Consider the following 11722-nt stretch of genomic DNA (forward strand, 5'->3'; position numbering starts at 1 on the left):
GGGCGGCGTAGGGCGAGGAGCCGCAGAAGAGGGTGTTCTGGACGAGTGACTCGATGGTGGCGAACGGCGATGCGGTGGCGCCAGTCAGCATCATTCTTGCCTGAAAGGATGGCAAGACAAACAAATCCACGTCAGAACGTGAAGGAGGAAGGAGAGGTTGAAAATTAAATAAAATATATTTCCTTTACAAAAACAATGTTTCAAAAGGAAATAGTCAACCACATAGTAAGATGTCCTGGCTGTCTGAAACTTAGTGAAATTATTATTATTATTCTGCTATCAAGCGAAACAAATTCCATTCATCGCATTTTATTACGTTTATACAATTTGCAAAGCACGTTTCATTCACGCATTTGTATTTTTATGGATACGTTTTCTACAGAGGGAAGAAAGTCTAATAAATAAATAAATTAACAAGTTTGTAATGTCACTCCAGAATCTGACGAAACGGCTCGGCGCTAATTGGATGGATCAGAGACAAACAGAACGGCAGCCGAGAGAGACATGGAAGATTTATCTGCGACTCAGTCAAGAGCACAAGTTTCCCAGAGAAGAAGAAAAGAGAAAGGCGGGGAGGTGGGGGAGTTTGAAGGGGGTGATGCAAGCTGGTGAAAATGATGCAAAAGCCCCGGCCCTGCGGGTAATACTGAGCTAATGTGAGTCACATCAGCTAAAACTTCAAAAGGGCAGAGGGAAGGAGGTCATTTAGAAGACATGACACCACAGATTTGCAGAGGGGAGGTGGGAGGAGGAAGAGGACGATGAAGAGGGCAGCCGTGGCCAGAAGACTGTCACACCTAAACCAAACCCTCAAGTCAAGAACGATTGAAGAATAATCTCAAACAGCCCAACAACAGGCAAAATGGAGCAAAGCAACAGCTGCATCGCTGAACTTTATTTAAAAAGTTATAAACTGGCAGAGATGTCTGGTTTTGTTTTAATTGTATCTAAAAATGTTTATTATATTGAATGACAGAATTCATACATATATATATATAACAACTTAATAAGCCTCATGAAGTATAAAATAATCAAATAGAAATGAATCAATCAAACCCCAATTAGAATGTGAGAATTTTGTCTGCAAAATAAATTACAGACGCTATTTATTTGAAGACAGAGCAGATAAGACTTCTAATTATTTTTTTCCCACTCTAATTAAATTATACTTGTTTCACAGCCACTCTTTAATTAAGTCTTTCCCATTGGGTTTTAAACTAACAAATTCATTTAAAAATGCAGAGATATACTCATTAGAGGCATTTTAAAAGAAATCAAAAAATGACAAACTTTATACGAAACAATGCCGTTGTTCTTGGGCGCAAGTCCAGTTGTCAGACTGACCTTGTTGACGACGATGAAGACGGTGTAGAAGAGCATCAGGTGGTTGGTCTGGAGGGGCAGGTACTGGTTCTTCTGCAGGGAGAACAGCACCGCTCCTATCAGGGTGATCTTGGTGGGGCTGCAAACAAACAAAAAAGGGTGTGTTTGCGTGTGGGGGGAGGGGGGGAAGACACACCGAGTCCACGATTGAACACTCAAGCCGCGTTCAGACAAAAAAAAATCACATGGAATCCGATTTTTGCAAAACGGATTGAAACCACCGTCGGGAGGATCTCATTTGGTCACTTGCTAAAAAAAAAAAAAATAGTATTTGTGAAGGAATCTGATTTGAATCAGATTGGCCTGTGGTCTGAACGCAGCCTCGGATGCCTGGGACGTATGCAGATGCAAGCGCAGAGCGACTCACTAGGACATGTTGAGGAGCTCGTTGGTCTCCGGTTTCCAGACGCCTCGGATGAGCTGCTCAAAGTTAGCCATCAGTCCGCCTCCGGCAGCTGTTGAGCACAGAAGAAGGGGAAGCAACAAAATTAGTGATTAGAAATAATCACACACACACACACACACACAAAAAAAAGCCAAATTCTCACACTCTCACACACAGCACTGACCTTTGGCCCAGCCGACGGCGATCATCACCATCAGCGCGTCCTTGTATTTCCTGTGCGCCTGGTTGACTCCCGCCAGAACCTTGAATGTCCGGGTGACTTCCTTCATCCCCGACAGCACCACCCTGAGCGGCATGAAGGAGGCCAGGCAGTACACCAGGTCCTTCGGGCAGTAAAACACCAGGTACCTGCAGGGACATGAGGGCGCTTTAGAGGAGGTTCACCAGCAGAGGGCGTTGGCAGGATTGTAATTACACGTGGCGCCGCCGGAGGGCAGCAAAGGCTTTAAATGAGGCCGTGCAAATCAACCTCCTTCATCAGATCAGGCCTGCTTCACAGCAAATTAAGCACGTGAACGGCCGTGCACAAAAGAGCCTCAGTGCTCTGCGTGTCTGGGTTGAATAGGAATCAGTGTATTCCTGCGTCTCCGCACATTTCTGTCGGAACCCCGTCTTGCCGTTTTGGGAGCCTCGAGACATTTACCAGACAGTGGAGGCGATCAGAACGTTGGTGCCGTTGGCGAGAGGCGCGATGGGCGGCTCGGCCATCATCAGGCCCGTGAGCAGGCCTCCGCCGAAGCAGAAGAGCATGGAGCTGAACCAGCAGGCCAGGGGGCTGGAGCGGGACACCTGGAGGACACCTGGACAGGACAGGGACAGGACGCAGAGGCAGCTCGTTAGCGTGGCTGGCTGCCAGACAATTTGTCTTTGTCGCGAGACTCGGATGTATGTTTGAGGGAAGTCATGTTGTATCCCTGATGAGTTGAAGTAGTAGTAATAATACTACTACTAATAAAAAATAAATAAAAAAAAAAGAAGTAGTAGTAATAGTACTCTTTTCTCTTAAGCTTATCATTGAGTGGTTTTGTTCATCTTTTTATACTTTATCTTTTTATTTCTATTCTCCTGTATTACTGCTCGATTTATGCAGTTTAGTCTTTTCTGTCTGCATTTTGTCTTTGAAGGCTGCGTTGTGTGTGTGTGTTTTTTTTAAGGCTTTTGAAATGTTTGAACTCATGTAAAGTGGTTGATTGCCTTGTGTATGAACTGGGCTATATAAATAAAGCTGCCTTGTCTCGCCTAAAGAGGAACTCAACAATGTTGCGATGAATGCAAACATTTTGAATGACGCACGAGACGTGTATCACATTCAATGGCAATACTTTCCGATGTAACCTTAGTAGTCCAGAGGAGAGAGTGCGGAGGTGGCGCTTCGCTAATGACACGGCTGCACATTTCAGACTAGACTGCTCCCAGCCGTCAGTCAGGGACATAGTAATTGAGAAAAGCAAAGGTTGTATTACGTGGTCTGCGTCAGTGTTCTTCAACCACTGTGCCGCGGCACACAGTGAGATGATGTCAAGTGGGCCGCCGTGAAAAATCATCCCAAATTTTACTCCATTGGTCTAAAAAAAAAAAATGATATTCCATTGTCGAGTGACTGAGCTTGAAAATGAAAGCAAGTCGATTTTCCTCCTTCAATTCCTCCCAGGATGTCAGCTTTGTGTGCATTTAAACAGGCCCAGGCGTCACACCGAGTAAGTATAAATAAATAAATAGAGACTACATTGTCATCGTTAGGCTAAAAAGTGTCACCCTATAATATCTTTGGTTCGTGATGTGCCATGTCTCAAAGAGACTAAAAAACAATTGTCTACACGTTCTTAAAGTCATTAATTTACTATCTTTAGCCAGTAGTGGAGGCCACCTGTACAGACGGTCGTCAGTGGTTCCAACTTTAACTGTTCAATCCTATTAGGGAAGACATCCAGACTGGATTTAGAGGCCACATCCTAATCAATAAAAAAAAATAAAAAAAAACAGGTCGCCCAGTGTCAGACCTTCACCTTTACCTCCAAAGTACCAAACCACACATCAACGGATATCCCCGGAATATCTAACAAGGGCACATATAAAACGCAATAAAAAGAAGGAGTGGTCGACGGAGACAGACGAATGTCTGAGAGTTATTGAAATGCATGTTTGCGGTTCAAAGTTCCAGGGGGAGGGCTGACATTTTACAGCTGAACCGTGTCATTCCACCGCCAGGCCACTCAACAGAGAACGGCCGCAGCGTTTCCGCCCTGTTGGAAAACAACAGTGAGTGTGCTCGGCGTCTTTCCTCTGTTTTGTTTCACCTTAAGGCCAACGACAATAGCGGCCGCCACCTGAAGAGAAACTCAAGGTATTAGCGAAGGCACGGTCCCGTTGCCTCTGAATAATGACACTAGACCTTTGTTGTCTTTAAACCGTCTTACTGCAACACTAGCGTAGAGCAAGACATTAGCCAATGTTCGAGCTGCTGCTGCAACCCCTGCGGTTTTTGTTTTTTTTTTCTTAATGAAATGGGTCGTTTACCAGAGGAGTTCTAAATAGCTGACAAATATTTAGTTAGATACACATGTCTTGACTGTCACACAGGTAGCATGAGTTACTGGCTCAGAGTCACGCGTAGGTAATCTGAGGATTACAGGCAGATTATGGACTCCTGGAAGGACAGAATGGTCCACCTGGAGCACTCGGAGACGTAGCTTTGACCCCCCACGGCCTCCCTCTGGCCGGCTCTTTGCACGACCAGTCAAGAAATATGGAAAATTTAGAAAAAGCAAGTCTTTGAAAGGTTTTAATGACATTTAAATCTGCCCCGTGGCAGTTTTTTTTTCTTCCCCCTTTCGGTTAAGAGTCAAGTGGAAAGGCTAGAAGCGGAAAACTATTCTGCAAGAATCTGCTGCGAGTACATGTTTCAGATTGACGCTGTTGAGTCACAGCTCAGGAGGGAATTGTCCAATGAGATCAAAGAAACGGTAACCTGTAGTAGGTTTGGGCCCGAAATGTGAATTCCCGAGTTGATTATGTTAATTTACTTTTATGGTTTACTGTTCACAGAGTAAAAAGATTGCACAGGTTGGAAGATTACTGAACTGCTCAGCTATTTTACCGTAAAAAAAAAAAAACAGCATATGCTGGGGAGGTTACGTTTTTTCACAGGCGGCAAGATCAATCAAAATGCCGCCACCCATGCCGGCTGATTTCTATCTGATTGTATTTGTTGACTGTTTTTATTGTTTTTTATTGGTTATGTTTATTTTTAGTCTGCCTTGCTCTTATTGTCACTGTGCACTTTAAGATTTGACCACAAATGTAAAGTGCGTTACAAATAAAATATATCATTATCATTTTTATTATTATTATTATTATTATTATTATTATTATTATTATTATTATTATTATTATTATTAATATAATTAATGGAGCGAGTTGAACGGACTCAATTATTATTCTTTCTTATCTTTTTGTTTTCACTAAGGTTGAAAAGATGCCTTTTGTGTCACAAACATGTTGACCTGCATTCTTTTTCCGATAGATGCTACACAGTTCTTCCTCTCCGCATGGTCACCAACACAATAGAGAAGGGTGTGTTGTAAAGAATCTGAGCATGACACTATAAACGAGAAGAACGCACGTTGTAATTAAAAGAAGAACTATACTGCTGCGGAAGTCCAACGCGGTGGGCAGAAGTGGTTTCTCTATGGAGGCGGAACACACCTGCGTATTTGCAAGTCAAATACGGGATGGATAATTTAAAATGGACGGATTTCAACAAGGGAACATTATGTGTAGATTTAAACAATTTTTATAGTGTTCTAGCACATATCCCACCATTCCAACTGATCCGATTAGTGTGCATGTGCAACCATTTTCTTTCTTTCTTCTTTTTTAAATCATTCGCCGCCATCGTCGAGCGTCGACGGAAGATGTGCTGTGTCACCGAGGAGTGAGCCACTCCTTTTTCATAGTGCCAACATGTAAATGCTGCAGTTCGTTGGTATTCCAATTATTTGGCGGTTCAGTGTTGGTGAGAACGTTGACATTTAAAGGGCACTTTCAATCATGGCGCCCCCCGTGGCCGACGTGTTTGCTCGCTCCGCTTCTTCTCTGAGTGTACAGCAAAGTAAGAATTTCATTGTACAGGGAAACGTGTTTCTTTACTGTACATATGACAATAAATATATACTTGCACCATTTAGTCTTCCTCAGCACTAATCCTCCCGCTCAGTGGGTTTTTACCAGCCAGTATACTTTGCCTCCAAGAGACTGGGAACGGGTTGCGTGGATTAGAAAATGCCACCGTCGCCCCCAATCAAGACTGAATCTCCATTTACGGTGAACTGAGCCTTTTAACTACAGCCTACCAATCCGTCCATCAACACGTGCCCATTCTTCTCCGGGCATCACCTGACATTTGCTTGTGACAGCAACACGTTAATCTGGTTTTACATTCAGACTGGTACACACCTTAAACATAGACTCATCTAATTTGCTTAAAAAAAAAAAAAAAACTTTGGGACACAGTGGATTCAGTCTGTCCTTTTCCTTTTCAAAGTTTTTTGAAACTTTTGCATGACAGTGCCGTAGTCTAAATTTGAGCGGCTGGGGAAAATTTAGCACGGGGGAAAAGAGGCCAACGAGTGAAGGGTTGATCGGCTAAAACATTCCTTTCCTTTTTGAGCGAGCTCAAGTGTACCGTTTTCATTCATGTCTAAAAACTCAGGACTGCTTTTTTTTTTTATTATTCTGGTTTCACAGAGTCCAAAGCGTAAAATGGCGATTGCGTTACTGACCTCTGGCATAATGTTTGTAAATATTTGGCCTGTCTGTGTCGTTGCTATTCAGCGACAGAGCGTGGCACGGGAAGCGAAGGACAAAGGGTTAGCGGGTCAGATTCTCTGCGAGGCAAGTTCCAAAATAGATTTCAGAACTACGCCAGCGCAAGCACAATGGACTGTGAACGTGTTCCCCCATGTTCGCATGCGTGTAAAGTCATTAAGTCCACCTTTCCTTTCAAACATTATCTACGTGACGTAACAAAAATTGTCCCAGCGCTGATCTGCAGCTGCCTGAAACTCAAAGTAATGCTGTGTTTTCAGGGCTTTTATACGCCTTGTTTGCTTATTCTCTCTGGTGTGTGCAAACAAGCAAGCAAACATGGCATTTGGAACAATGATCCCCTAACCCATAAGCCAACAGCAGTAGCAAACAAAAGCCATTAAAAAATGTTGTTGTTTTTTTTTTAAAAAAAACTTAACTTTTTAAAACACACTGTAAATGCTATAACGCTATAAAATACACCTCAAGTGCACAAGGTGATAACAAAAGTGATTTTTAGTTTCTTTATGTCAATAAGACATCTAGACTGGGTCTGGAGTGAGAACCGCTGACTAAACAGGTGTCTGTTTGAAGGCATTGTGCTACTATATAGCTTTTATGACATATTTACATCAAGATTAGACCACAGCAAAACAAGCCAAAAAAGGACAGCACATGGAGGGGTAAGGTAGAATAAGATAAGGAAAAGTATTCTAAACAAAACTTACAGTATCCAGGGTAAACCCCATTATTTGACACTAAAAACAGAGTTCAACATTGCCGAGCTTTTATTGTAGTACTTCCGGTTGCCGGCAACTTGAATTTGTACATTAACTAAATGTTTAGATTCACCCGAAACATTTAGGTGTAACATTTAGATTTAACATTTAGATTTAGAATTAACGTTTAGATTTAGATTTAACATTTAGCATTTAGATGTAATGTGTTAAATGTGCTTTAAAAAAAAAGGGGGGGGGGGGGAACTTTGAAAAATGCACACAAATTTTTAAAAACATGATTTGAAGCTAAATGTGACAAAATGTTGCTGTTATTTTAAGCATGAGAAACTTTACAAACGGCGCCCCATGGCTGGGAGGGGTTTTCTTATCAGACTTGATGCTAAGCTTGGTCAAACTTTAAAAACGAAACAAACAAAAAAACAAAACAAAACAAGCAATTCCGCTGCAGCTGACCATGCTTGAAGACCGTGGAACTCCTTTGAGTCACTCACCTTTCTGCTCCCTAAGGCTCATGACAGTCACGAAGTAGTGCGCCGTGTCAAAGAAGGGGAACATAGACAAGTGTGCAAGCCCGTGGGACAGCTCGTCCAGGAACAGCAAACTGAGCAGACCCATGGCGTTGTCTTGGTGAGTAGGAGGCGAAAAAAAAAAAACACCTGTATATTTGTCTATATGTGCAAGTCGTCAACAAGTGGACGCTGCGACTTTCAACGTCAGAGGGTACTTTGAAGTAGAGATTAAAAAAAAAAGAAGCAAGAAATAACCCTGGTCCCAGTTAAAACATTACGGGCTTCCTCATTCGCCTCCTCGCCAACGGGGCGCTGTGACGGTGTCAATGCACGCAGTTGGCTGGTCGTGATGCTCGGGCAAAGTGGACTACGTAGGTTTCAGGCCAAACCTACGTTATCCACCGCGGCGTTTGTCATCCACACATAACCGGAATTCCTGGCTCATGTTCCGCCATACCAGTGATGTGGCGGGCGGAGCCAGAGCCGCTCTCTGATAGGTTCCCGGGGCGGAAGTCGTGCGCAGAGGAGCCAATTACGCGTCAACTTGTGCCTTGAAGGGGCGGGGCATTGTAATGTAAAGTAATTACTTGAGCAAGATATGTGTAATTATTGAAAGGTTATTTGGGGGGATTTAAATATAAAACGTGTTTTAGTTTGTTTTTTTTAACTCTCATCGGGCCGTCGTTTTATTTGTACAAACAGGAAAGGAAAGGGTTGATGAAAATGCACATGACACATGATTATTACTACTTTTCCTTTTATCAACACTTAATTCTTCCCTACTCTGACTACACTACCAGTCAAAAGTTTGGACACACCCTATGAATTCAATGTCTTTTCTGCCATCCTCATGACTATTGACATTGCAGTTTCTCACTGAAGGAATCAAAACTACGTATGAACACACAAATAATTATGTGGTAAACAGTAAAAAGGGATCATTTGATTAAACAATCAGTCCACCCTCTTCACCCATTGCTTCCAGGGCCCAACTCAGTGTTCTCTTAACAGCAACACACACATTTAGAAGGGATGTATCTACACATTTAAGGAAATTTTATTAACTACTACTAAGTTCATTAACTTTTTTTTATATATATATATATGGATAAAAGCTAATGCAGAATATTCCAATAAGACGTTTTGGCTCCTATTCTAATGCATGCTTACACAGAGTTGAATGCATGTGGCAGATCTATATACATCCACGAAACTTGGTATTATGCGGATCATCTTGAGAAACCAGTTCATCAAACTTCAAGAAACAAAGCAAACAACAACAACAACAACTACTACTACTACTACTACTACTACACAGACGTAATGACAGCAGATGTTCCCCTGAGCTGAGCTGCCATGACAATAACAAAGTGGCTAAACAACCTCTGTGCCTATAACTGTTTTTTTTTTTTTTATGTAGATTATTCAATGACATATTTTGACAAGTGATTTTAAGATTATAATGCACGACTGAAGACGAAATACCGATCAGGAGACAAGAGACAAGAGCTTTACTGAGAGCCCCATCGATATGGCGTCACTAGGCCTTCAGCTACTAGCTAGCATTAGCCTGACACCTGCTGGCAGCTCCGTATACTGTACTTCTGCCTTTGGATGGATGGATGGATGGATGGTTCAACTGTCTTTTCATTGGCGTGTGCTGTAGTCCTCAATCCTGGACGCCGGGGATTAAACTATGAAACCTTTCAGCGATGCGAAGTTGCACCAAGATGCCACTAGATGACAGTAGTAGGTTATGCAATCTTTTACAACGCAGACTCCACCTGTCCGGCAACAGTAATTTCCAAGCAATGTCATCTTAACTGTGAACAGTTTATTAAACTAGACAAATAAATAAGTGAAAGCCGGCTTGCACAAGAAACACTGCAATTGTCTGGAATAGCAAAACAACAACATTGGCTGCACAAGCTATTGCATCGTTTTATTTGTGTGGTAAGAAGTAACAGCAACAACGCTAGATAATAAAGATTAAAGTCTGAAGAAACAAAACAACCTTGATATTATTCCTTTTGCCGGACAATACATGTTAAGCATAACACACCTGTGTTTGTATTTAAGTTGGGTTACTCTAAAAAAATTGACCTCTTCTATGATTTCTAATCACACTTCAATAAAAGTCTTAGCCTTTTATTTAAAAGTATGTTGTAACAAATGCATTGTTGGACTATGATTAAACCATTTTTTAAACACTTTATAGTCAGGCCCCACCTGAGGCCACTCCTGTATTCATGTTGGTAGCTGAGTACCGGGATATCTATCGCTTGGTTAAGATGTCTCGACATGCCTCCGTTGGAAGCTATGCATTGCATAGTCTGCATTTTAGATGTTGCCTGGCTGCTATGTGTGACACCTCCCATACATTAGAGGAGCGTCAGCCTGTCAGGTTCAAGGCTCAAGGCCCATTGATGCATTCAGCACGAACGTACACACACAGACATCCCATCCTCTCCTTCATCTCAGGTCTTCTCATCAGTATTACCGCAGCGGTGCGGGATTAAACCGCGTCTGCCGACGGGACAGGGGCGCTTTCTCATTCCTCAGATTTCTGGGGCCCTCCTCAAATGCCCACAGGCTTAAAGTGAGGCGTTCGTAACAACTGGAACCTACATTGTGTTATGTCTGGGGAGCCTCTCAGGGGAAGATCAGTTTCCTATAATAAACCCATTTTCACATCGCTATTTGTCATCTTGGACGTCAGTGGAGTAGCCCCTCAAGATTAATTGCCCTAAAAACTGTGTTCATATATTTACGTATCCAGAAAGCAACACATTTGTCCCCTGTTTGATCCTTTCATTTCAGCTTCCTGCTAAAATAGATGATTTGTTGGACCTTACACATGTTTGGGAGTGGATAGAAATTGGAAATCGGTGATTCTCGGCCCTTTGTGAAATCATAAGGTGATTCCTCTTGATTTACTCTAAAAAGTTAAAAGTTTAAAGATGGACCTTTATCATTCCTGCGTGGTTTATTGATGGGATAGCCAGAGGCTTGCTTCCTAGGTTACTGACCGCACCCCCAGTCTGGTGCTTGCTCCATGACACCATCTTTTTTTTTTGTTCCTCACCCAAACCTCAAAGATCCAAAACTGCATTGGTTTTAGCAGGTTCTAGAATTAGCATGTTGTTTCATAGTTGTTTCAATTAGGCAGTGGCGCTGAGCCACTGGAGTCTCGGACGCAAAACAAAGTTTCAACACCGCTCAAACGACAACCGAGTCCCGCTGCTGGTGCGTCGGAGAGGACGCGCTGATTGAAGGCAGGCAGAATTACGGGCGCATGGAACTGTGGGCTCAGTGGCTACTAGCCACCTCCAGGCCCAGCGGAGCTACCATCAGTCCCAGGGACTGCTAGCCACCTCCAGGCCCAGCAGAGCGACCATCAGTCCAGTGGCTACTAGTCACCTCCAGGTCTAGGAGCTACCACAAGCCCATGTCTCGACATGCCGAAAAGCTAGCCACCTCCAGGCCCAGTTGCAGCTAACCACCTCCAGGCCAGGAGCAAGATCTCAGCTGCTGAACCATTCCTTGTGAAAAGTCGTAAGGGGAATGAAATGGAAATCCTCCTGGCAAAACTGGTGTTGATGAAGATTATGTCTCGCTACGGGAGCTACTTCACGAGCAAAAGCTCTTCTTCAGGGCATGTTGGATCTTCATCATTTTAACATGGTTGTGCTGAATCGAACATCAGTTGTAGGCCACCAGGATGCTGCATAGAGTGCATTCGCTGTTTGATGCATTTACAAGGTCACCTCTCTTGCTACCCTAAGAAGTCGACTGCACAAAGACTCACTTGCCTCTAACCGTAAAACGTGTTTACATGAAAACAAACGTGCTGCCTGTAAAAAAACTAGAAAGGTCAA

The 11722-nt window shown here is 43.0% G+C and overlaps 1 protein-coding gene across 1 annotated transcript in view; it reads right to left on the reverse strand.

The window, feature by feature from the left end:
* The window catches only part of tmem38b (transmembrane protein 38B), an 8963-nt gene extending 722 nt beyond the window's left edge, over nucleotides 1-8241 (reverse strand). Inside the window, exons 1-6 of the mRNA XM_076043678.1 lie at nucleotides 7827-8241; nucleotides 2433-2589; nucleotides 1953-2137; nucleotides 1751-1838; nucleotides 1345-1462; nucleotides 1-100 (exon numbers count right to left, since the gene is read on the reverse strand). The exon at nucleotides 1-100 is cut by the window's left edge and continues 722 nt beyond it. Of these exons, the coding sequence (XP_075899793.1) occupies nucleotides 1-100; nucleotides 1345-1462; nucleotides 1751-1838; nucleotides 1953-2137; nucleotides 2433-2589; nucleotides 7827-7950 (772 nt within the window). The 5' untranslated portion in view covers nucleotides 7951-8241. The remainder of the gene's footprint in view (nucleotides 101-1344; nucleotides 1463-1750; nucleotides 1839-1952; nucleotides 2138-2432; nucleotides 2590-7826) is intronic.
* Between the last annotated feature and the right edge of the window lie 3481 nt (nucleotides 8242-11722).

Source organism: Nelusetta ayraudi, unplaced genomic scaffold (genome assembly GCF_046127955.1).
Source record: "Nelusetta ayraudi isolate G7.1 ecotype Tasmania unplaced genomic scaffold, CSIRO-AGI_Nayr_v1 ptg000076l, whole genome shotgun sequence".
Classification (NCBI taxonomy): Eukaryota; Metazoa; Chordata; class Actinopteri; order Tetraodontiformes; family Monacanthidae; genus Nelusetta; species Nelusetta ayraudi.